Here is a 25,897-nt window from a genome sequence, read left to right as displayed (position 1 = left end):
ATTACAAACTGTTTGCAATATAGATAATTATTAAGTTAGAAATACAGCAAATTCTGTCAATCTGCAAAAAAATACTTAGTACATGTATCAATCATTGGAGAAAAAAGTTTGAGCTGAAGATAACTACAAAAAACGTTATATCAAATTTAAAAATATTTTATACACTTGGTATGATTGCAAATGTCACAATTATCTTTACAAGACAAACAGACTATTGAATGTAACTTTAGATCATTGTTCAGCCTTCAACAATGAGCATAATCCACGCCACACATGAAAGTAAGCTTAACACAACCTACACGTAGCTCCCATTCAAAAGAGTAAATCTACGACTTGTTTTGCCAACATCAGACATACTATAAAAATAAGATAAAAACAACCAAGACTAGATTATCTCAGAGACAGCAATTTTAAGACGAGATAGAGTTTCTTTTAAAAGAGGGACAGTCAAACTAATAAATTGGAAAAAAACTGACAACGCCATGGCTAACAAAAAAAGGACAAACAGACCAATAACAGAACACATGACACAACACAGAAAACTAAAGACTTTATAAGGCCAATTGCATGTGACGAATTGGCGAACACAGAGACTCAGAGCGTCTGCATTTTACGATCTTCTAATCAAATCCCCTACTTTTTCAACTTCAGTACTGTAATGCCATACATACTTTTGAAATAACTTTAATGTGATTTAATAACAATGAATAACAACTACTAGCCATAACTTGGATGTATTTCTAAACAGGTCACTCCTAGCCATAACTTGGATGTATATCTAAACAGGTCACTCCTAGCCATAACTAGGATGTATATCTAAACAGGTCATTTTCGACATAAGGAGTTTATCTACTTAATCATGTTAATGTACATGAAAAACTACAATAATTTTGAATTAATTCTGAAACAACACGATTCTATTGTTTATTTAATCTCTCGTATTGAGGTGTATATTTTATTAAATATTATCTTTTGACCTTATTATTCAAAATTACTTTACTTTTACCACTGTGCCAATATTTATCTAATCGGCTTTAATTGGATTTATGTATAGTTTATACCTTAACCTTTAAAGAAATGAATTTTTAATGTATTGCTTTCAATATGGCGGAATATTGCCTCAGAAGATAGTAAGATAATTTAATAACAAAAAACAATGGGTCTTCATTTTCGTGTTCTGTTTGTTATATATGTTTTGTCATCAGCATCTGGGGACCCTACCGGTTGTACATATGATGCATCGACAATTTTATTCACCTGTAACGCAAGAAGTTGGAGTTTGCCTCTTGTATTTTCTGACTTTACAACTGCGCAGCCGCAAAGACTGATGCTGAAAGATGTCGATGGCGAAATCTCAGCAAGTGCACCGAATGGACCGGCATTTTCTGGATTCAGTAGTATTAACACAGCAACTTTTGATCCAGACTATGCGCCAGCCCTATATATCATGTGTTATTTCGGAGGGCAGTTAATTTTGGACAAAGACGCGTTTGCCGATTTCAGTTACGTTGAAGAAGTCGAAATTCTAAATTGTGATATTCTATCCATTCCAGTTGAAGCATTCTCTTACTTTGGAGATGTCAATCTATTCCACATTCAAGGCGGATCCATTTCTAATATGGTGGCTGATAGTTTCAAAAACCTGAACGTAAATCGAATGACAACAGTACCGAATCCTAAGGGAGAGTTCGCAATTATTAACTCAGAGCTGACGTCCGGTGCATTGGCGTTCGGAGCATTGTTTAATATGCCAAATATTGAACGAGTGCTGATTGAAAACGCTCACCTATCAACAGTAACATCCGACATGTTCTATGCGTTATCAAAGTTAAATTATGCTTCCCTGAACTATAACACATTTACAACCATCCCGAACAACATGTTTGCCAATGTCTTTGGCCTCGCCTCAGTAGATATGTATGGCATCAGCTGGGACTGTTCCTGCGACAACCTCTGGTTCTTGGACTATTTATCAGAGAACAATATCACTATGAATGGCGACATAGTCTGTAGCACGCCTGTTGATTATGAACGTAAGTGACATTGTCTATAGCACTCCTGTTGATTACGAACGTAAGTTACATTGTCTATAGGACTCCTGTTGATTACAAACGTAATTGACATTGTCTATAGGACTCCTGTTGATTACAAACGTGAGTGACATTGTCTATAGCACTCCTGTTGATTACGAACGTAAGTTACATTGTCTATGAGACTCCTGTTGATTATGAACGTAAGTAACATTGTCTATAGGACTCCTGTTGATTAAGAACGTAAGTTACATTGTCTATAGGACTCCTGTTGATTACGAACGTAAGTTACATTGTCTATAGGACTCCTGTTGATAACGAACGTTAGTGACATTTTCTGAAGCACTTCAGTTGATTAGGATAGTAAGAGACAATGTGCGTGGCACTCCTATTGATTACGAACGTAAGTGACATGGTCTATAGTACTACTGTTGATTACGAACGTAAGTGACATTGTCTATAGGACTCCTGTTGATTAAGAACGTAAGTTACATTGTCTATAGGACTCCTGTTGATTACGAACGTAAGTGAAATTGTCTGTAGCACTCCTGTTGATTACGAATGTAAGTGACATTGTATGTAGCACTCCTGTTGATTACGAACGTTAGTGACATTATCTGTAACACTCCTGTTGATTACGAACGTAAGTGACATGGTATGTAGCACTCCACGTTATTACGAACGTAAGTGACATTGTATGTAGCACACCACGTTATAACGAACGTAAGTGACATTATCTGTAACACTCCATCCCAAACAACATGTTTGCCAATGTCTTTGGCCTTGCCTCAGTAGATATGTATGGCATCAGCTGGGACTGTTCCTGCGAAAACCTCTGGTTCTTGGACTATTTGTCAGAGAACAATATCACTATGAATGGCGACATAGTCTGTAGCACGCCTGTTGATTATGAACGTAAGTGACATTGTCAATAGCACGCCTATTGATTATGAACGTAAGTGACATTGTCTATAGGACTCCTGTTGATTGCAAACGTAAGTTACATTGTCTATAGGACTCCTGTTGATTGCAAACGTAAGTGACATTGTCTATAGGACTCCTGTTGATTACAAACGTAAGTGACATTGTCTATAGGACTCCTGTTGATTACGAACGTACGTTACATTGTCTATAAGACTCCTGTTGATTACGAACGCTCCTGTTGATTACGAACGTAAGTGACATTGTCTATAGGACTCCTGTTGATTAAGAACGTAAGTTACATTGTCTATAGGACTCCTGTTGATTACGAACGTAAGTTACATTGTCTATAGGATTCCTGTTGATTAAGAACGTAAGTTACATTGTCTATAGGACTCCTGTTGATTACGAACGTAAGTTACATTGTCTATAGGACTCCTATTGATTACGAACGTAAGTGACATTTTCTGAAGCACTTCAGTTGATTAGGATAGTAAGAGACAATGTGCGTGGCACTCCTATTGATTACGAACGTAAGTGACATGGTCTATAGTACTACTGTTGATTACGAACGTAAGTGACATTGTCTATAGGACTCCTGTTGATTAAGAACGTAAGTTACATTGTCTATAGGACTCCTGTTGATTACGAACGTAAGTGAAGTTGTCTGTAGCACTCCTGTTAATTACGAATGTAAGTGACATTGTATGTAGCACTCCTGTCGATTACGAACGTTAGTGACATTATCTGTAACACTCCTGTTGATGACGAACGTAAGTGACATTGTATGTAGCACTCCACGTTATTACGAACGTAAGTGACATTGTATGTAGCACACCACGTTATAACGAACGTAAGTGACATTATCTGTAAAAATCCTGTTGATTACGAACGCAAATGACATTGTATGTAACACTCCTGTTAATTACGAACGTAAGTGACACTGTCTGTAGCACTCCTGTTGATTACGAACGTAAGAGACATTGTCTGTAGCACTCCTGTTGATTACGAACGTAAGAGACATTGTCTGTAGCACTCCTGTTGATTACAAACGTAAGTGACATTGTCTATAGCACTCCTATTGATTACAAACGTAAGTGTCATTGTATGTAGCACTCCTGTTGATTACGAATGTACGTGACATTGTATGAAGCACCCCTGTTGTTTACGTAATAAAATTGAGAATGGAAATGGGGAATGTACCAAAGAGACAACAACCCGACCATAGAAAAAAAACCAACAGCAGAAGGTCACCAACAGGTGAACGCAAGTATGTTTTCAAAGTTGTTCTGGTACTTTATTGTATTGTACGGCTAAGTATGTGTTAAACCATACATTTGCTTTTAAGCACACATTAGAGAAAAAAATAATCTATATTCAACAAAGAAATAATTTACCTTAATGCATATGATATAGATACACATTATCAATCTGATAATACATTATGGTCAGCACACGGTGCCCACTTGACGCAGTAATACGGTATTATAATTCTTATATCATTTGCATATCTATAAATACTTGAATTGGATTGGTCAAGAAGAATTTTTCTCTTGGTTTACACTTCGATAAACCATGTTTCCGAAACTACTTTTGTAGTCTATTCATGCGCGATACACATTCTTGCAGGGATACTGGGATTTTCAGCAAGTTGAGATTATAAAACAATTGCATGACAGTTGTTTCTATTCTAATGCATATATAACCCCAAAAAAAGAAATAAAATAAATGCACTAAAGCTTCGAAAATGTATAAAAATAAAATTTAAATAAAATTCAGGGAAATTTCACGAATGATTTGGCGAATGTACGTCATGGCAAGACACGACGTCATACGATTGAAAACTTTCAGACGAAAGATTATTTCGTTACTTGTACGCTTCAAATTCGGATAGTATCTAATTAAAATGAAGTTTTTGAGGTAGGTGCTAGTTCATTTTAGATTCTGTTGCATTTATCGAACATTTAAGTTTTTATAGAAAGTCAAGATGGCGGCGTACTCCTTAGTTACGACATGACATTGTGCATCTGATGGTACATATAGTAGCCATCAAAGCAATGATGTAAATTAATATTCGCGTATGTTTGGCTGAAGAATTATAAGGATTAAACACATTTTTTCTAGAGGTTATTGATGTGTAAACCGGGTCTCTAACTCACAAACTTGACATAAAAGTCCTTCGGACTTTTATTCAGTTTGTGAGTTAACCGCCCCGGTTTACACATCAATAACCTCTAGAAAAAATGTGTTTAATCCTATAGTGCATGTACGTACATTGCCACTGTTGGTAAAATATGTCATCGCTACTTGTCTCTTTCAGATAAACGTGCCACAAAGTACAATTTGGACACTTGTGTGACAGATGGGGTGTGTGGTAAAATAACAGGTAAACTCTTTGGGTTCTATGAATTTTAATAAAAGCAGATTTTAGGTATATACCCATAGTACAAAAACCCAACAACAAAATAACACAACAAGGTCAAGTAGTGTCTATATTCTAAAATATTACTTGCAAGACTAAAAGCAAGCAAAGAACTATTTCAACTACTAAGCAAGAAAAACATGATGAAAGATTAAAAAAATATCAGTCTCTTAATAAAGGTAAAAAAGATTGGACATGATGATAATGTTGGTGATAAACTAATCCACGATTTGATTTTGATTGATTGGGTTGGGTCTCGTAGAGATCTATATTTTAACAAGAATATCGCAGACAATTTACCTTCCAGTTACATTTGCTGAACTCTTTTAGGTGGAAGGCGTCAGGTGCGCTCCAGTCTGAATCAATGCTTGTATTATTATATCAAATAACGTTGAACTATGTCATTACTTGTCGGTACTTGTAATAAATTATTTTCTAAAACCACTCACAAATATTTTCTTTTTGTAATACTAGGTATTGCTATTGGTAGTACGTGTGTGAGTATGTTCGAGCTGATCAACTACATCCTCTTGTTAATCACACTGGTCATCTCATGTGCAGCTCTTGGTCTTATTATCCACACTAAGCGGCAAGTCAGTGACACCATAGAACCAAACAAACCTGAACAATCACCTAGCAGGAACACGAGCCAAAACAGAATTGCGAGCAATCAACGAGAGCCGCCGTCTTTAGAAGAGTTACAAGCTGGTCCATTGCCTAGGAAACAAACAGGAGCTACTATCAGTAACATGGATTCCATAGATACAGAAGCTTAATCAACGAAGTGCATGTACAGCTATAAAGTATTCGTTTCAAAGTTAACGAAAATATTTTAATATAAAGTAAAGTAATTTGTAATATATATCATTTCTAAGTTGTTTTACTTATTTCTTGTATTGTATGTGATTGTATTTTGTATGTATTTACCTCTTGTTTCACATGTAAATGAGACGGAGTGTTTTTAAAATAAAGCATATTGTTTAATGTATATTGAGTATAAATATTCAAATAAAAATACAGAACAATATAAGGTTGATCCATTCGTTGCGTATTAATTTGCATGGTTTGGGTTTGGATAAAAGCGAAATATCAAAGTTCAATAGAATACTGTTTTCTTATTGACTTTATGCAGATTTTGTCAAAACCTTGAATTCAAATTCTCACGATCATGAAAATCACAAATATTTTCTTCAATCAACGACATTTTAGTACTCTCGAAACTACCTCAGTCTATATAGCTATGTGTATATGTTATTTGTATTTGTTCGTTGCCATTTGTTGCAGTTTTTAATTCAAGATGTTTTATGCCCCACCTACGATAGTAGAGGGGCATTACATGTATGTTTTCTGGTCTGTGCCTCCGTTCGTTCGTCTGTGCGTCCGTTCGTTCGTCTGTGCGTCCGTTCGTTCGTCTGTGCGTCCGTTCGTTCGTCTGTGCGTCCGTTCGTCCCACTTCAGGTTAATGTTTTTGGTCAAGGTAGTTTTTGATGAAGTTAAAGTCCAATCCACTTGACACTTAGTATACATGTTCCCCATGATATGATCTTTGTAATTTTAATGCAAAATTATAGTTTTTACCCCAATTTCATGGTCCACTGAACATGGGAAATTATAGTGCGAGTGGGGCATCCGTGTACTATGAACACATTCTTGTTTGTAATTATATTCTGTTTGGAATTCAAGTGTTGTTACTTCTCTTAGGACAAGGAAAGTGCAATGTATTAGGTTTTAACAAGTTTACTAGTGAAATGTTTTGCAGCTTTAATTAAGTTTTACGTGAAAGCCATGTCGATCACCTGCAGTCGTTAATATTTATAAGTAATTTGTTAACTTTTTTCCTCAGTAACAAAATGGCAATTTCAAAACATTTGTTTTCTTTAATCTTTTGATAACAGTATAAAGACGCTTTTTGCGATCCCCGTCTTCAAATAAACATCAGTTTAGGGATGTACTTAGGTGATCTAAGGTAAAATTAAATAAATTAAGAACTCAAAGTTGATACTTTAAACTGGAAGAGTATTAGTTAAGGATCAAAATCAGCTAAAAATATTGATAGGTCATTGAGCTCCTTTTCAAGATATTTAATTTATAAAATATGGCGGACTCGGTCTTTTACCTTATATTTGCATTGGTATTATGTGGGTGTCAAATCAAAAGAAAGAACATCAAGAATCTGCTTAAATTTTGGTAAATGACCTTTAATGAGATATTAAATCTTATGTTGAAAGATAAAACAAGGTGTTATGGGGCAACATATTTTACATTGTATCGTATGGAAAAACACTGAGGAGTCCGAACATTTGGCACTTATTCCAAAACCTCACATAAGTACATCCTTAATGCACTGACCGAGTGATTAATTGTTTGTATTAACGCCACCACTTAGCTAAAACGTGATGGTAAATGTGGAGTGCTCGGCGATAACCAACGACCTTTGGCAGTATAACCTGTTCTCTTGTCAATTAAGATTCGAGTCGAACGCTCCTGTCACGTGCGGGGGTCGAACACACACACCGACAATGTAAATAGGCAAGTTATGCAGTAGATTCATCAATATGGCCGCTAAATGCACAGGTGCCACAATTACTGGAAAATCAATATGACATAAAATTAAGAAGAATGAAACAGTCTGAGAAATTGTTTTTAAGAACTAATACGATTCTAATATCGGCTAGTCGATTCACTTGTTTATGATTTTGTTTTAGCATGTCTTATATATACATGTACATGTATGTGATTACTATGTCTGTTTTAAAATATTGAGCCACATTTAAACAAAACATTTGATAATAATGCCCCAAGATCATGTCATATTTATTGGTTCTTGAAATATCTATGCCCTCTCTCAATTATGGTCACCGTGGTAGATGATTTCGGCTTCTCTAAAACATACATGTTGCAACAACCATCAAATTAAATATAGATTTGAAACTTGTTAACAAAATATCAATAAAATATTCTTTTTTATCATTTTGGCGATCCGAAATACTATATAGGTTAGCGTCACTATAAAATTTTGTCAACATTTCCACTTTGAAAAAATTTATCCACAAACTGATATAATTTCTATTTATCAATATTTAAATAAATAAACATGATAAAAAAGCGCTGCAAACAGATGGCCACAATATGCTTTAACATAGGATGATTTCATGGTTTCCAATTTTGTCGTTCAAAGAGGATTCATTTGTAAAATCAGTTCGCTTGTATTATCGATGTTTTAAACCACATATTATACACATAACGATTATGAGCTTTACCCCTGTCCGAATTCAAATTAAAATGATATATAACGTATATAGACCACCTCACGACCGGGATTCTACGTACGTCACCCGAAAGAAAAGGACCCGTTTTTATGATATCGCTTCAAGGTCAGTTGCGTAAGTTTTATTCAACTGAACATTTAGAAAACTTTTTAGTGAATCGAACTTCATTATACTACTATTTAGTTTTCAAACTGTACAGAAGTGTTGGCGCTTTCGCTACAACAAAAAAAACGACTGTCCTGTAGATAATAAGATGATATTGAAATATAAGCAGAAAATGGAAACAAGAAGAAAGACTAAGCTATATGCAATAAATCAGTGCTCCAACAGTAAGGTGTTTAGTTGCAGAAAACTTGGTCAAATTTGTTTGACGATCACTAAAGTGGTATGGTAGTTGGCGATCTACTCTGTTAAACCAAAAAAAATAGGATAAAATAAGTACTTTAATTTAATATTAGATCAATAATAATTCTATTCGCAAATTACACCTTAATGGTTCAAGCAAAGTCCCAAAGTATAACTCAGTATTAACACAAGTCAATAATTATAAGTTTAAACATACATGTATCACAAAGAACATAGTTATGCCAATGCAACATTTGATGGCCATGGAATATGCCTGTTTCTTGGCATTGCACAAGGTCATGTTTTTCTGACTTTTTGATATAAAAATAGGAAGATGTGATATGATGTCAAATAGTAAAGCTCACCACAAGAGACCAAATGACACAGAAATTAAGTATAGATCTCAGTACGGACTTCAACAATGACGTCTTTACACTAAAACGATCGGAAGTTTACGGATTGATATTTAATTCATAGATTCATGCTTCTTTATAATTTGTATTGACTTTGAACTAGCTGTCAGTAACCGCAATAATTTCTGATATTTTCTTAGTGTCCTATTTGTTGTGAGGATGTAAATATACCCTGCCACGTCCGGTTTGTGGTTTTGTTTGATGTCCTCCTGCTTTCTATTTGCGGTTGAGTCCTTTTCAACTGATTTGTATAGTTTGTTCTTATGTTTTACTATTATACACCACTGTCCCAGTATATGGAGGATTGGTGCCTTAAAACTTATTTAACCCCGCCGAGCCTGTTATTCAGTGGTTGTCGTTTGTTGCTGTGTATCATAGATGTATTTGATTTTTGCACACTGTTGGTACCAGTCTTGTATTACAACATGGAGGGAAACAAAATAGTGCATTTTTTTCTGATTTTTTTTCTGAACTCAATTTTTTCTGTTTGAATATAGGTTTATGCTGAATTGAAACATATATATAGACTTTAAAAAAATCTTGCATCTTTTGGAGGATATCAATCCAGGAAAGTGAAAGGATATCATGTTTACTGGAAGTGGTGCGGCCTAGTAAAAGTAGCAAACAGAAAGTAGAAAAAAAATGTTTTGACTTCAGGATTACGTATCTTTTTATTCTTCATGGCATGACCCTCTTTTTTTCGATTAAATCACAATTTCACATTAGTACATACATGATATGAACATGAAACAAATTTTCTATGTAGCATTTTTAATTTTTTAATTTTCAAAGATCAGCTGTTTTGCATGTAAGCCTATGGAGCAGTCAAATTTGTATATAAACAGGACCGTTAGCTTCCTCAGTTGAGATAATTACATTTGACATTTTCGGGCCTTTTACAGCTGACTATACGGCATTGGTTTTGCTCATTGTTGGAGGCTTGTAGTAAGTTGTTAACTTCTATGTCATTTGCGATCAAACCACACTTTCATAATCTTATATACAAATCGTTGTTGCAACTCTAAAGATTGCTTGATATGCTATGGTTGTCCTTACAACTTCCTATTTCAACTTTTAGGTTATGGTAATTACCCGAAATTTAGATTTGTTTAGTTTTACTATTTGGTTCTTTTAATTGGTAAAAAAGTCCTCTATCTTTATCTGAGGATTTTGTTTGCTATAAAGATTAATGGTCAACTGTCTATAATGGGCGATCATAGTTTGTTCAACTCGGTTTTTTTTTTACAAACTAGGAAAATAGAAAGACGCCCACTAGTTTAAACAAGTTGTTACAGCAATTTACCAGAATAATATTGTGTATTACCATTTAATCTAAGCATGTTCAAATGATTAAATAGTAGGTTAAAATGGTAATCGGATAAACGGGTAATCCAAATCATTACACTAAACCAAATCAATGGAGGAATTCTTCATACACAGTATTTACCCCACAATGGAATGATAAAATGTGGATCTGTTATAAAACTATCAGGAAGTGAAAAGGACAAAACATGTATTCCACAATAGTGGCGTGTTTATGTTTCTGTGCGCTGACACCGTTGTCTGCACTTCCTGTTGGCTGTACTTACGATTCATCTCAAATTCTCTACACTTGTAGTGCAAGAAGTTGGTCTCTGCCTTTGGCTTACGCTGACTTTGACAGCGTAGAACCACAGCGGATAGTTTTGGAAGAACTATCTGGAACAATAGCAGCAAACACGTTTTCTGGATTCACGAGTATCAACACGGGAAACTTCGATTCAAAATATGTTCCAAGTCTTTATATGATATGCTATGCTAACTCTGATATAATCCTTGACAGCGCTGCGTTCACTGATTTCTCCTTTATTGACGAGGTTAAGATTATTGATTGTGGATTACTATCGATTCCATCGGACGTGTTTTCGGGGTTTGGCGATGTTAATTTGTTTCATATTACCGGTGGATCCATCACTAACATGCATCCCGATGGTTTCAAAGGACTAAATGTGAAAAAGATGGCACAATACAGTGATCCTCTCGGAGAATTCGCCATCATAAACTCACAAGTCGTAGGCAGTACAATGGCCACCGGGGCTCTGTTTAATTTGCTTGAAGTGGAGCGAGTGCGCCTTGAACGTGCACATTTAATGGTGCTGCAAGCTGACATGTTTTCTGCTCTGAAAAAGTTGAAGTATATTTCTCTAAATGACAACATAATGACCAAGCTTGAGGGTAATATGTTTACAGGTCTAGATGCCCTGTCTCACGTGGATTTGTACGGAATCAGTTGGTTCTGTACGTGTGGGTATCTCTGGTTCTTAGAGTATTCTAAAGAAAATAACATCACCATTGGCGGGGATATTGTTTGTCAAGACCCAGCTGATTATTTAAGTAAGTTCTCATTTTATTCTTCTATTTTCATGTATATACATATCAAAAAGAGAATGTTTTTTTTTTTATATTAATTTAGTAATTTTAAAAAGAGCCACGGCATAACGTCATGATAAACTGGTATCATTGTTTGTCTGAAGTTATAGAAGAAGTATGCCACAAGAAACTAACCATCAACCAGAACCTCATCCCAATAGGATTGCGATCGTCGGTAGCAAACTTCTGTCCATTTGGTAAAACCAATCTGGAACTATCGTATATCATGTGAAATGCGAATCCCCTCTTTCAAATATTCATATAAAAATTGGAAGATGTAGTATAATTGCCAATGAGACAACTCTCCATCAGACAACAAATGATATAGAAGTTAGAGGTCACCGTAGAATTCGTTTTTTTTTGGTCTACATATGATATTTGTGACGCAGTAGTGAAATAATTAAAATCGGCTATTAATGGTTTTTCATCGATCATTTTTCTATTTCAGACAAGAGAGCTACAACATACTACCAGAGCACGTGTGTCGAGTATATTGTGTGCGACGGTCAGATCGGTAAATATATTATTTGTTCTTCATGCCATGATACCGGAAACTACGTTTGTAATAGAGCATGTTTTAAAAATGTTAATTAATTTTAATATAAGTACAGACAATGCGAAAAAAACTATAATAGAAAAACAAAGGACTTGGGGTATCCCTCTATGACACTAAATCAGTACTTGCACAGCAAAAAAAAAACCAACACTCACCTCACTGCAACTTTAGACGACCTCTAGCACCATATTTGAAGAAAAAAAGTTCACCTCAGTAAATTTTGCACTATTATCAGAAGGTCACAAATTGTGAATTATATAATAACTATTGTGTGAAGTAAGTTTGATTTTCATATTTTTGAAGAATTGTTTTCAATAGAATATCATTTTGATGAAAAACAAATAGAAAGTATATTAGTTTGATTTGTACGGTTTGTTCTAATGCTGTACAAATTAGTTTGATTTGTACGGTTTGTTCTAATGCTGTACAAATTAGTTTGATTTGTACGGTTTGTTCTAATGCTGTACAAATTAGTTTGATTTTAACGGTTTGTTCTAATGCTGTGCTGCTACACCGCTGCATAAAGTAAGAGGACGTGGCATGATTATATCCACCCGTAACTTAACTACGTAATTAAATTTAGTTAACCAAACCAGGTATGGGGAAGGTTAGGAAAAACAGAAAACCAAAGATAGATAACCCAGGAATGCTGTATTCAACTTTAAAAGGAGAATATTTTTAATTGAATTCCAGTGAACGTAAGAATTGGCAATTACTATTTGTGTATATCCTTTCATTCTGAACATAGCTGTGATTTGAGGATAGTTCATCTTCAAGACAAGCGGTTCACATATTTGATTTTAATATAACTAGAAAACACCCTGTCATCTGATAAAGTCGCTATCAAAATCTTTCTGTTTTGATAAAAACTAATTGAAAGCTCAAAACACAATCATGTTATTTAATTTCGTACATTTTGTACCGCTACATAAACCAATGTTGTTTTACAAATCCTACTGTTGTATCTTCAGGTATAGCGATGGGCGAGAGTTGTATGACGCTGGTACATATGCTGACCTATGGCTTCACTCTCATTGTTTGTATTCTATCATGTGTAGCATTTGGTTTGACTGTCCATTCATATCGGAAAGCGAAAGCTGCCGGGCTACTTGAAAAAAATGAAGAACCAAGACAAGGCCGGAAGTTAAGTGGTTCTACTTGGAATAAGATCGATGATGATAGTTCAAAAAGAAAATCTGGCAGGGATCCAAATAGGAGACGCGATGAGAATCAATCAGAACGACGACAAGACAGACGAACACGCGAACCCTCTGATCGAAACGATGACAGACGAGCACGCGAACCATCTGATCGCTCAGAACGAAGGGTATCACAGAATATCCTAAGATCACCTAGGTCGGATCCGTCCATCCATAATTTTGATTTTTAGCTCTGTCTTTAAAATTAAACTGCTAAATAAGGATAGTCTTTGAAAATTAAAGCTTGACATAAAGCACTATGAAGCATTTGTTGTATATATATTAGTTAATACATATAAACCATGTTCGCTAAACATACGTGTTCTAAAATCACCATATGAATAAGATAAAAGTGACAGGGGTATAATGAGAGCTAGTAAATGACACAGGTACATTTAGCCAGAAACATCCTCAATGTATGTCGTATACTTAAGCTATGCTAATGAGCTATAGATGAATGATTGTCTCAGGCAATCTTATAGTTGATAACATCCACGTCATTTTGGTCTGTGGTGAATAATTGTCTCATTAGCGATCATATCGTTGATACTGCCTTCGTAATTATAGTCTGTGGTGGATAATTGTATCATTAGCGATTATATCGTTGATACTGTCTTCATCATTTTGGTCTGTGGTGGATAATTGTCTCATTAGCGATCATATCGTTGATACTGTCTTCATCATTTTGGTCTGTGTTGGATATTTGTCTCATTAGCGATCATATCGTTGATACTGCCTTCGTAATTATGGTCTGTGGTGGATAATTGTCTCATTAGCGATCATATCGTTGATAATGCCTTCGTAATTATAGTCTGTGGTGGATAATTGTATCATTAGCGATTATATCGTTGATACTGCCTTCGTCATTTTGGTCTGTGTTGGATATTTGTATCATTAGCGATCATATCGTTGGAACTGCCTTCCTAATTATGGTCTGTGGTTGATAATTGTCTCATTGGCGATCATATCGTTGATACTGCCTTCGTTATTTTGGTCTGTGCTGAATAATTGTCCCATAAGCGATCATATCGTTGATACTGCCTTCGTCATTTTGGTCTGTGGTGGATACCTGTCTTATTACCGATCATATCGTTGATACTGCCTTCGTCATTTTGGTCTGTGCTGGATAATTGTCCCATAAGCGATCATATCGTTGATACTTCCTTCGTTATTTTGGTCTGTGGTGGATACCTGTCTTATTACCGATCATATCGTTGATACTACCTTCGTCATTTTGGTCTGTGGTGGATAATTGTCTCATAAGCGATCATATCGTTGATACTGCCTTCTTCATTTTGGTCTGTGTTGGATAATTGTCTCATTAGCGATCATATCGTTGATACTGCCTTCGTAATTATGGTCTGTGGTTGATAGTTGTCTCATTAGCGATCATATCGTTGATACTGCCTTCGTAATTATAGTCTGTGGTGGATAATTGTATCATTAGCGATCATATCGTTGGAACTGCCTTCGTAATTATGGTCTGTGGTTTATAATTGTCTCATTAGCGATCATATCGTTTATACTGCCTTCGTTACTATGGTCTGTAGTGGATAACTGTCTCATTAGCGATCATATCGTTGATACTGCCTTTGTTATTTTGGTCTGTGATGGATAATTGTCTCATTAGCGATCATATCGTTGATACTGCTTTCGTCATTTTGGTCTGTGGTGGATAATTGTCTCATAGGCGATCATATCGTTGGTACTGCCTTCGTCATTTTGGTCTGTGGTGGATTCCTGTCTCATCACCGATCATATCGTTGATACTGCCTTCGTCATTTTGGTCTATGGTGCATAATTGTATCATTAGCGATCATATCGTTGGAACTGCCTTCGTAATTATGGTCTGTAGTGGATAATTGTCTCATTAGCGATCATATCGTTGATACTGCCTTCGTTATTTTGGTTTGTGGTGGATAATTGTCTCATTAGCGATCATATCGTTGGTACTGCCTTCGTCATTTTGGTCTGTGGTGGGTACCTGTCTCATTACCAATCATATCGTTGATACTGCCTTCGTCATTTTGGGCTGTGGTGGATAATTGTCTCATAAGCGATCATATCGTTGATACTGCCTGTGTCATTTTGGTCTGTGGTGGATAATTGTCTCATTAGCGATCATATCGTTGATACTGCCTTCGTAATTATGGTCTGTGGTGGATAATTGTCTCATTAGCGATCATATCGTTGATACTGCCTTCGTAATTATAGTCTGTGGTGGATAATTGTCTCATTAGCGATCATATCGTTGATACTGCCTTCGTAATTATAATCTGTGGTGGATAATTGTCTCATTAGAGATCATATCGTTGATACTCCCGTCGTTATTTTGGTCTGTGGTGGATAATTGTCTCATTAGCGATCATATCGTTGATACTGCCTTCGTCATTTTGGTCTGTGGTGGATACCTGTCTTATTACCGATCATATCGTTGATACTGCCTTCGTCATTTTGGTCTGTGCTGGATAATTGTCCCATAAGCGATCATATCGTTGATACTGCCTTCGTCATTTTGGTCTGTGGTGGATACCTGTCTTATTACCGATCATATCGTTGATACTGCCTTCGTCATTTTGGTCTGTGGTGGATAATTGTCTCATAAGCGATCATATCGTTGATACTGCCTTCTTCATTTTGGTCTGTGGTGGATAATTGTCTCATTAGCGATCATATCGTTGATACTGCCTTCGTAATTATGGTCTGTGGTTGATAATTGTCTCATTAGCGATCATATCGTTGATACTGCCTTCGTCATTTTGGTCTGTGGTGGATAATTGTATCATTAGCGATCATATCGTTGGAACTGCCTTCGTAATTATGGTCTGTGGTTTATAATTGTCTCATTAGCGATCATATCGTTTATACTGCCTTCGTTATTATGGTCTGTAGTGGATAACTGTCTCATTAGCGATCATATCGTTGATACTGCCTTCGTTATTTTGGTCTGTGATGGATAATTGTCTCATTAGCGATCATATCGTTGATACTGCTTTCGTCATTTTGGTCTGTGGTGGATAATTGTCTCATAGGCGATCATATCGTTGATACTGCCTTCGTCATTTTGGTCTGTGGTGGATTCCTGTCTCATCACCGATCATATCGTTGATACTGCCTTCGTCATTTTGGTCTATGGTGCATAATTGTATCATTAGCGATCATATCGTTGATACTGCCTTCGTCATTTTGGTCTGTGGTGGATAATTGTATCATTAGCGATCATATCGTTGGAACTGCCTTCGTAATTATGGTCTGTGGTTTATAATTGTCTCATTAGCGATCATATCGTTTATACTGCCTTCGTAATTATGGTCTGTAGTGGATAATTGTCGCATTAGCGATCATATCGTTGATACTGTCTTCGTTATTTTGGTTTGTGGTGGATAATTGTCTCATTAGCGATCATATCGTTGGTACTGCCTTCGTCATTTTGGTCTGTGGTGGGTACCTGTCTCATTACCAATCATATCGTTGATACTGCTTTCGTCATTTTGGTCTGTGCTGGATAATTGTCCCATAAGCGATCATATCGTTGATACTGCCTTCGTCATTTTGGTCTGTGGTGGATACCTGTCTTATTACCGATCATATCGTTGATACTGCCTTCGTCATTTTGGTCTGTGGTGGATAATTGTCTCATAAGCGATCATATCGTTGATACTGCCTTCTTCATTTTGGTCTGTGGTGGATAATTGTCTCATTAGCGATCATATCGTTGATACTGCCTTCGTAATTATGGTCTGTGGTTGATAATTGTCTCATTAGCGATCATATCGTTGATACTGCCTTCGTCATTTTGGTCTGTGGTGGATAATTGTATCATTAGCGATCATATCGTTGGAACTGCCTTAGTAATTATGGTCTGTGGTTTATAATTGTCTCATTAGCGATCATATCGTTTATACTGCCTTCGTTATTATGGTCTGTAGTGGATAACTGTCTCATTAGCGATAATATCGTTGATACTGCCTTCGTTATTTTGGTCTGTGATGGATAATTGTCTCATTAGCGATCATATCGTTGATACTGCTTTCGTCATTTTGGTCTGTGGTGGATAATTGTCTCATAGGCGATCATATCGTTGGTACTGCCTCCGTCATTTTGGTCTGTGGTGGATTCCTGTCTCATCACCGATCATATCGTTGATACTGCCTTCGTCATTTTGGTCTATGGTGCATAATTGTATCATTAGCGATCATATCGTTGGAACTGCCTTCGTAATTATGGTCTGTAGTGGATAATTGTCTCATTAGCGATCATATCGTTGATACTGCCTTCGTTATTTTGGTTTGTGGTGGATAATTGTCTCATTAGCGATCATATCGTTGGTACTGCCTTCGTCATTTTGGTCTGTGGTGGGTACCTGTCTCATTACCAATCATATCGTTGATACTGCCTTCGTCATTTTGGGCTGTGGTGGATAATTGTCTCATAAGCGATCATATCGTTGATACTGCCTGTGTCATTTTGGTCTGTGGTGGATAATTGTCTCATTAGCGATCATATCGTTGATACTGCCTTCGTAATTATAGTCTGTGGTGGATAATTGTCTCATTAGCGATCATATCGTTGATACTGCCTTCGTAATTATAATCTGTGGTGGATAATTGTCTCATTAGCGATCATATCGTTGAAACTGCCTTCGTCATTTTGGTCTGTGGTGAATAATTGTATCATTAGCGATCATATCGTTGGAACTGCCTTCGTAATTAGGGTCTGTGGTTGATAATTGTCTCATTAGCGATCATATCGTTGATACTGCCTTCGTAATTATGGTCTGTGGTGGATAATTGTCTCATTAGCGATCATATCGTTGATACTGCCTTCGTCATTTTGGTCTGTGGTGGATAATTGTCTCATTAGGGATCATATCGTTGATACTGCCTTCGTCATTTTGGTCTGTGGTTGATAATTGTCTCATTAGCGATCATATTGTTGGTACTGCCTTCGTTATTATGGTCTGTTGTGGATAATTGTCTCATTAGCGATCATATTGTTGATACTGCCTTCGTCATTTTGGTCTGTTGTGGATAATTGTCTCATTAGCGATCATATCGTTGATACTGCCTTCGTCATTTTGATCTGTGGTGGATAATTGTCTCAGATAATCTTAAATTATAATAGTTGATACCGTCTTTGTCATATATTCAACGCCAAGAAATGTACACAAGTCACACAAAAAAAGCATGAGAGAAATGTAGACGATGCAGAGTTAAAGGAGAGCAACCAAACCTCATATACACATAAAACATGATCAGACGAATACACATAAAACATGATCAATCGAATATACATAAAAAATGATCAATCGAATATACATAAAAATGATCTGACGAATACACACAAAACATGGTCAGACTAATACACATAAAAAGTAAAATCACAAAAATACTGAACTTAGAGGAAAATCTAAACGGAAAGTCCATAATCACATGGCAAAATCAAATAACAAAACATATCAAAACGAATGAACAAGAACTGTGGATTAAACCTAGGTTTATAGCGCTAACCCTCTCACTTTGATGACAAGTCTCATCAAATTCCGTTATATTTACAATGATGCGTTAACTAAACAGACATAATAAATAAAATAGTCAAAATATTGGTACAGTAGTTATCATCGTGTAACAATTTTAAAAGGAACAATTTAACAGAACACAAAAACATCTATTTCCAAACACATTCATTGATTCGCGTGTCTGACGTCAGAAAATTGTATACGTCACATATATTTGTCGTTCAATGTACAGACCTTCTAAAATTCAAACTGACCACACGCACGATACACGCACGGTGAATGCACGATACACGCACGGTACACGCACGATACACGATACACGCACGATGAGCGATGAGCGTTACACGGAGGATTAACGCAAAATGAATGATGAATGATGAACGCACGATACACGCACGATGCACGATGAATGATAAATACACGATACACGCACGATACACGCACGTTGAATGATTCATTGACGACTGAACAGCGAACGCTTTTTACACGATTCTCAAAGCTATTTTATTTAGAATAGTATTTAAAATTGATATGCATTTTCATTAAAGGCAATACTTGTAGCTGTTTTGCCGATACCAGCATAATAGATAATATGCTATTTTGCCAGCTCAGATTCAAATAACGTAATTAAAGTCGGCTATTTTATAGGCACCGGAAATATTTGTAAACTTGGACAGAAGCTCATAACAATCAAAATATAGTGTCTTGATTTTGTTCAGCCTCACCCTGAGAGTTCAAGTTTACGGCAAACGAAGGCGAGACATTGTGTTCCGCGAAGCCCTTACTAATTTTATTTCATACAGTTAAAAATCTAAATTTTATTTTTATGCATGCAATGTCCGACGCATTACATCTACAGAGAGTGACTGGTTCTAGAAATTATTTCAACTAACATGTTGATATAATTGATTGCAATAAATGAATGATCTATGTATTTTTATTTTCATGTTATATATTTTTTCACTTTGACGGATACATTTTATAAACGATTATATATGTATATATCTAAAAAAACATTGTAAGCTGTTTTCGTATTCACTACAAGCATAGCAGAAATTATTTGATTCTTTTATGTTAACATTCACTGCAATTTTTTGTAGTTCTGTACATATATACTTATCAACAGGATATATTAGGTTATAATTTCACCAATAAATGAGTAGTTGAACAATCTTTAGAACGTGTCAGTTTTTCCTTGGTATTGCCGAAAATCAGTGATCCGACTGACACGAGCGACCTGATTAAACAATCATAATTTCTTTTTTTAATGTAAGTTACAAAGTTCCTTATTTTATTCATTGTTATCAGAATCGTATGTGTTAATTGAGAGCAAAAGATATTATTTTGTCAGAAAAATTTGATTCGTACAAATTAATTAGAACTACCTAAGAACATGACATTTACTAAATAATTAGAAAATTTAAACATTTGTAATACCAAATACTTCATTATATACTTCTGAAACGACTTTTCGTCCTGAATATGCATGAAATTTTTGCCACTGGACGTTTAAACAACCACTGAATAATCAATTTATCAAATTTTGCTCTCAGTAAAAATGACTTAAACAATATAAGACACAATTGGTGTCTGTTGTTTGTTTGTACAGTAAACATACTGAATGTGTTTATATTCCTTATACAATTTCAAGTATGTAAGAAAATTCATACATATTTTCAAACATCTTGACACTTCAAATTTCTAGGAGGTGAGATTCACGGGGTTTTACCTAAAACTTTTTGGGAAAATGCAATTTTTAATTCCAATTTGAAACCAAACGGTAATAGATATCCCAAGGTTTTTTTTTAAATGCATGTCTAATTTGATAAGGAGATTTGAAAAATCTACCTCAATGGTAGTTGAAATTATTCAGTGCAGTCATTTTGTGTCCGTCGTTGTCTTTCATACATATCAATGAATTGGTGTATCCACTGTTTGCTGTTCGTAATCTGTTGTTTATGGCAGTCAGGCCTCGCGATCGGTGTCCAAAATTTAAGCTCCCTATAAAAGTAAATTAATGATCATTTATAGGGGAGGGGCTATTTTTCTCGATGCAAACATTATTTTCCTTCCTGAAAAAAAAACAGCTTAACGATTTTCTATATTTTTTCATTAAATCATAAACCGATGCATATTAAATGATTTTTTTTAAATTCAAAAACATATTTTTATGGTAAATATATCTAAATGTCTGGGTAATTTTCCTCTCTAAATAATTATTTTGTTCATTTTTTAAGGTAATAGTGTTATCAGTTATGTAATTTGACACGTGTCTTATAGTTCAGTGATTTTCGGAAAAATTAACGAAAACCGGCACAGGCATTGTTCAATTATTATCAGTGATCTTTTATTGATTAAATTTGAATGTATGCATTGAATATCAATCTCTATCTAGATAAGAAATTTGTTTACATTGCACATCACTCTTTTAGTCCTTATTAGCATATTATAACATATTAGTGCACTTAGGAGTCCTTAGCCGTGTTTAGACGCACCATTTTCTGCTCTTTGGTTGGATTGTTGTCTCTTTGACACATTCTTCATTCCTCCATTTTATTCAATTAGTTGTGATTCTCTTTATCTCTCTTTAATCTTTTTGCAGACAAAAACAATTCGCAGAATTAATCTAAAATAGTAGACATTAAACTCTTTCTTCTAAAAACATTTAGCATTTTAACATTTTTTTCGAGATTTAACCATTAGCTTAAGAGCATATGTCCATTCTTTTTTTTAGAAATTTGGCTTGATACCGTATGGAGATTTTTGTTCCAACTATTATGAAGAAATTAACAACTATTTTTAACTAGATAAATATTCAACAAAAATACCGTTTTTTCTTAAATCAATTTCTTTTAACAAAAATCAATTATTAATAAAGAATTGTTACACAAATGTAGTAAGAACCCAATTTTGTAACGTTGATATTCCTTATCTCTTTACCGAAATCTGCATATCTTTATATTTTGAAACATAAAATGTTAAGGGTGTCTGCTCAAAGGACAGAAATGTCCAAGAAACCGAAATATTAAGTAAATGTCGAATAATTCAAACCCAGTTGTCTTTTAAATTTTGCACATGAAGATATAATTTTAAGCACATATACACATGTACAAATTGATTTTGTAAAAAAATATCTCTGTCGGTGGTCTAAAACTGTATCGCATGCCCATAAATGTCCTAAATCGTTAAATGTTAGATCATGAGGGTCTGAATGGGGATTCAGTATTTCTGTGTTCTATATTTTTAGGCAATTTGTTTTATAATTCGTTTTACCTTTTGCCGATCAATCTTTATTCCATATATTCTAGTATCTCATCATTTTCTTTTCTATTTGTCTAGTTATTTTTTGTATTCTTTATTTTTTGTCTATAGTTTCTTTCTATAAACCCCCATTCACACCCTCATGTATAATGGAAGACGATAAACATTTTAGTATACATACCACCCGTTGTCACTTTCACCTGACATACAAATCACATATTGTTATTACGGCCCGTTATTTACACCTGGACACAGGCCTTATATAATAAATATATTACGTAATAATAACGGATATAGTAAATTTAGTAGAATATAACGGGTCCGTAGAAATACCGCAAAGGACCTCCTTAGTGCACTAAGAACAAAAATGTGCACTAAGGACCTGATGGAATGATACAACGGCCACAAAGGACATGGCATATAGAAATATACTTTGAAAAACTTCATAATTTCAAATTTCATAATCATAACTTTTGTAATTAGAAAGTTATTTAATGTTTTATCGACACGCGCCTCAATCAGTTGATTGTCACCTGTGTAATCGATAGAAATTCATGTTCACTCAACCTTGACCCGTTTATAATCCACTTATAAACTGATTAAACATGTATACGGTATTTGGTGTTCTGTGTTTGTTGTTACTGTCGTGTTTATTTTGTATTTCTGTCTGTTTTATTTTTCACTTCTATGTAATAGCGTATTTTCTACTTTTATTAATTGATTTTTCATTTTAATTTTTTTTGCTTGTTTTTAAAGTTGATTTTTTGTTGATCTCTAGTAAATTAATATATACGGATATTTAAAAAAAGTTAAAACATCACTGTCATGTATATTTTTGTTAACAAACACATAAGAAAACAAATAATTCAAAATATAACAGTTTATTACATTTTTGAAATATAACAGTTTATGCCATTTTTAAAATATAACAGTTTATGACATTTTTAAAACATAACACTTCATGACATTTAAAAAATATAACAGTTTATAACATAGTTTTTAAATTAATTTATATTGATATACATATTTACATATATAGATACACTATGTAACAGTCAAGTACAATCATTTGGCAAACCGCGGCATTGTTCTTGCAGCTGCACTTTTTGGTCTATGTCGTTGACCTGGCTTACGAGCTAGACGCTTCACATTGGGAATGACGAGTTTCCCATTTGATGAGAAATTCATTTTGTCTGTTAAGGTCTTGTGCGCTAGTACCTTTTTGTACAATTTATCTTTTTCTTCGGGAGTTTTTGTGCCCCATATATAAGGAGAAGTGTAGAATTTTTGAAAATATTCGGATAGTTCGTAGTTTCCTTGACCATATATCGATCGCCTTATGTCAATAAAATGAAGTTTTGTTATGTCGAATATCTTGGTCAGTAATTCTGGCAGAATCTGCGGCTTCCAGTCTGTTGCAATTTTAAATCTGTGGTTCATGAGTGGTAAGTATAATATGAGGCGTCCCAGTGAAAAAATACCGGACCAACAAATATAGGAAGATCCGTGCAATGGGAAAGCCGTCAGCACCTGACCGTCGGGTGTTAACCCCGTCATGCCATGCCTACTTGCAAAGATACAAGCAAACCCGTCCTTCATTTAGTAAAAGTAGAAGTTGAAGTACTTGTATAATTGTACCCTGAAGAGTCGGTTTGATAGTACCCTTCCCGTGGATCTAGCATAACTCCGCTCAAGGCAGGGTATGGCGAATTGAGTTTATAAATATATAAAGCGTGTGTATGTTCTTGAAAAGATTTTGTTCGCCACCAGCTTATCAAAGTGCACAATCCGTGCAAAGTTTTTACTTATAGTATTGTTAATAATGGTGTCACAATCGTCTGATTAAAAATGAATTGCTCCCGTAAATTTTGTTTTATTAAAATACATTTTGGAAGTTAACGTTTTTTTGTATTCTTGAAATATACATTTTACACGTGCAATAGCTATTCAACTAATATTAATATAAAAAAGAAGATGTGGTATGATTGCCATATATATTTTTTTACAGTATTTTTTAAATGCATTAGTGTTTATATTTATAACATTAAATTTTCTAATCATACAAAATATTTTACCTTTGGTATTTAAATGCATTAGTATTATATTTATAGCATTAAATTTTATAATCATACAAAATTCGCATATAGAGGAGAATAACAATTAATTCATAATCTTGCTGTACTATATATACAACGAATTTTATATATTGAACCAAAAGTTAACTTGAAAATGAACTTCAACAACATTGTGAATATATTGGTTTCTCAAATGTCTATTACATTGTAAAAGAAAATGGTCTTCATCTTCAAATGATCAAATAAAGATGAATTGTAAAAAAAGGCATTGACATCAGCAAGGATTTGTATAGTAAGACTTACTATACAAATCCTTGACATCAGTAATAAAAGTATTTTTCATAGTACACAGTTATGATTATTCTCTTTTTGAAAAATAAAAAAAAACGGTATGTTATTTCATAAAATAGTATTTACCTCTTGAAGTCTTTCTATTACACGTTTGTAATCGGGTTTTGAAGAACCCCACGGACGCCACATTTTTTATTCTCAGATATCTTTCAAGGTATAATAATAGATGTAAACTCTTGTGTTGTAAATAAGAAATGAAATCTCAGAAGCATTTTTTTTTTCTCAATTTGTATCTCAAAATTGGCTTCTTTAAAAAAAAAAAAAAGAGGTTTATTTAACAATTTCCTTTAAAACAAAATAAAACAAAGGCAAAGTAAACACAAAATTCAATTTTTAATTTTTCTTTCATCATTTGAAATGATCTGAAATTATACCACGCCAGAGACACCGTTAGGTTTATTCAAAAACTACCATTAACTAATCAATTAGTAACGATCAAAAGATAATTGTTTATTCGATAAGGTTGATTGGACATGATGATTGGGAACTTGCAATAAGCCGTTGGTCACGTGTCGAATGGCACGCTGATTAAAGATCATTGAAAAGTCATTTAACTTCAAAACTACAAAAGCTATTAATACCAAACTTTAAAATTATGAGTTATATACTTATATCTTCTTATATCCATGTTCTTTGTGGGCCTAGCGTATTGTTTTAGTGTCCTTAGTGCAAAAACTTTCTCCTTAGTGCACTAAGAAGTCCTTTGCGGTATTTCTACGCACCGGAATATAACATGTATCATCGCACTGACTTCTTAAATGTATTTTGAACTGACAATTGTAAATAGTATTTTTAGTTATTTTAAAACTAAGAATGAAAATCGGGAATGTGTCAAAGAGACAACAACCCGAAAAGAACAATTGACAGCCGAAGGCCACCAGTTATATTTGCTAATGTTTTAGTTTCGAATAAGGCAAAAGCCATTGTATTTTCAGAAAATCTCTAAACGGATAATGAGAGTTTAGTGACCTTGACTTGCTAACAGCACTGTCTCTAAACATTGTCGAATTTAAGAGCCTGTATCAATTAAGGGATATGCTACCTAGCTTTTGTTGTTTACAAAAATATACATTTCTTTATATTTATACCAAAATTGAGTTCAAGGCAGTATTTTGTCGAAGAGAACTA

General features: G+C 34.6%; 2 protein-coding genes across 2 annotated transcripts; both read left to right on the top strand.

The window, feature by feature from the left end:
* The first annotated feature begins 1,094 nt into the window (after nucleotides 1–1,094).
* On the top strand, nucleotides 1,095–6,361 carry LOC139501857 (uncharacterized). Its single transcript, XM_071291081.1, has 4 exons — nucleotides 1,095–2,033; nucleotides 2,775–2,945; nucleotides 5,272–5,337; nucleotides 5,848–6,361. Exons 1-4 carry the CDS (start codon nucleotides 1,157–1,159, stop codon nucleotides 6,147–6,149), a joined length of 1,416 nt encoding a protein of 471 aa, XP_071147182.1. The 5' UTR covers nucleotides 1,095–1,156; the 3' UTR covers nucleotides 6,150–6,361.
* Nucleotides 6,362–10,810: 4,449 nt separating this feature from the next.
* Nucleotides 10,811–13,822, top strand: LOC139502132 (uncharacterized). The gene is made up of 3 exons (XM_071291505.1): nucleotides 10,811–11,773; nucleotides 12,258–12,323; nucleotides 13,337–13,822. Exons 1-3 carry the CDS (start codon nucleotides 10,912–10,914, stop codon nucleotides 13,753–13,755), a joined length of 1,347 nt encoding a protein of 448 aa, XP_071147606.1. The 5' UTR covers nucleotides 10,811–10,911; the 3' UTR covers nucleotides 13,756–13,822.
* Nucleotides 13,823–25,897: the final 12,075 nt, after the last annotated feature.

The sequence above is a fragment of the Mytilus edulis genome, chromosome 13, assembly GCF_963676685.1.
Source record: "Mytilus edulis chromosome 13, xbMytEdul2.2, whole genome shotgun sequence".
In the NCBI taxonomy this organism is placed as follows: Eukaryota; Metazoa; Mollusca; class Bivalvia; order Mytilida; family Mytilidae; genus Mytilus; species Mytilus edulis.
Note: the sequence above shows the minus strand (reverse complement) of the source record. Positions and strands in the feature narration are given on the sequence as shown.

Excerpts from the sequence above, each read along its gene's own strand:
- LOC139501857 (XM_071291081.1), top strand. The coding sequence starts at position 1,157 with ATGGGTCTTCATTTTCGTGTTCTGTTTGTTATATATGTTTTGTCATCA. Across the intron at positions 2,034-2,774 it reads CACGCCTGTTGATTATGAAC|ACTCCATCCCAAACAACATG; the intron begins GTAAGTGACATT and ends ATTATCTGTAAC. Across the intron at positions 5,338-5,847 it reads GGTGTGTGGTAAAATAACAG|GTATTGCTATTGGTAGTACG; the intron begins GTAAACTCTTTG and ends TTGTAATACTAG.
- LOC139502132 (XM_071291505.1), top strand. The coding sequence starts at position 10,912 with ATGTATTCCACAATAGTGGCGTGTTTATGTTTCTGTGCGCTGACACCG. Across the intron at positions 11,774-12,257 it reads AGACCCAGCTGATTATTTAA|ACAAGAGAGCTACAACATAC; the intron begins GTAAGTTCTCAT and ends TTTCTATTTCAG. Across the intron at positions 12,324-13,336 it reads TGTGTGCGACGGTCAGATCG|GTATAGCGATGGGCGAGAGT; the intron begins GTAAATATATTA and ends TTGTATCTTCAG.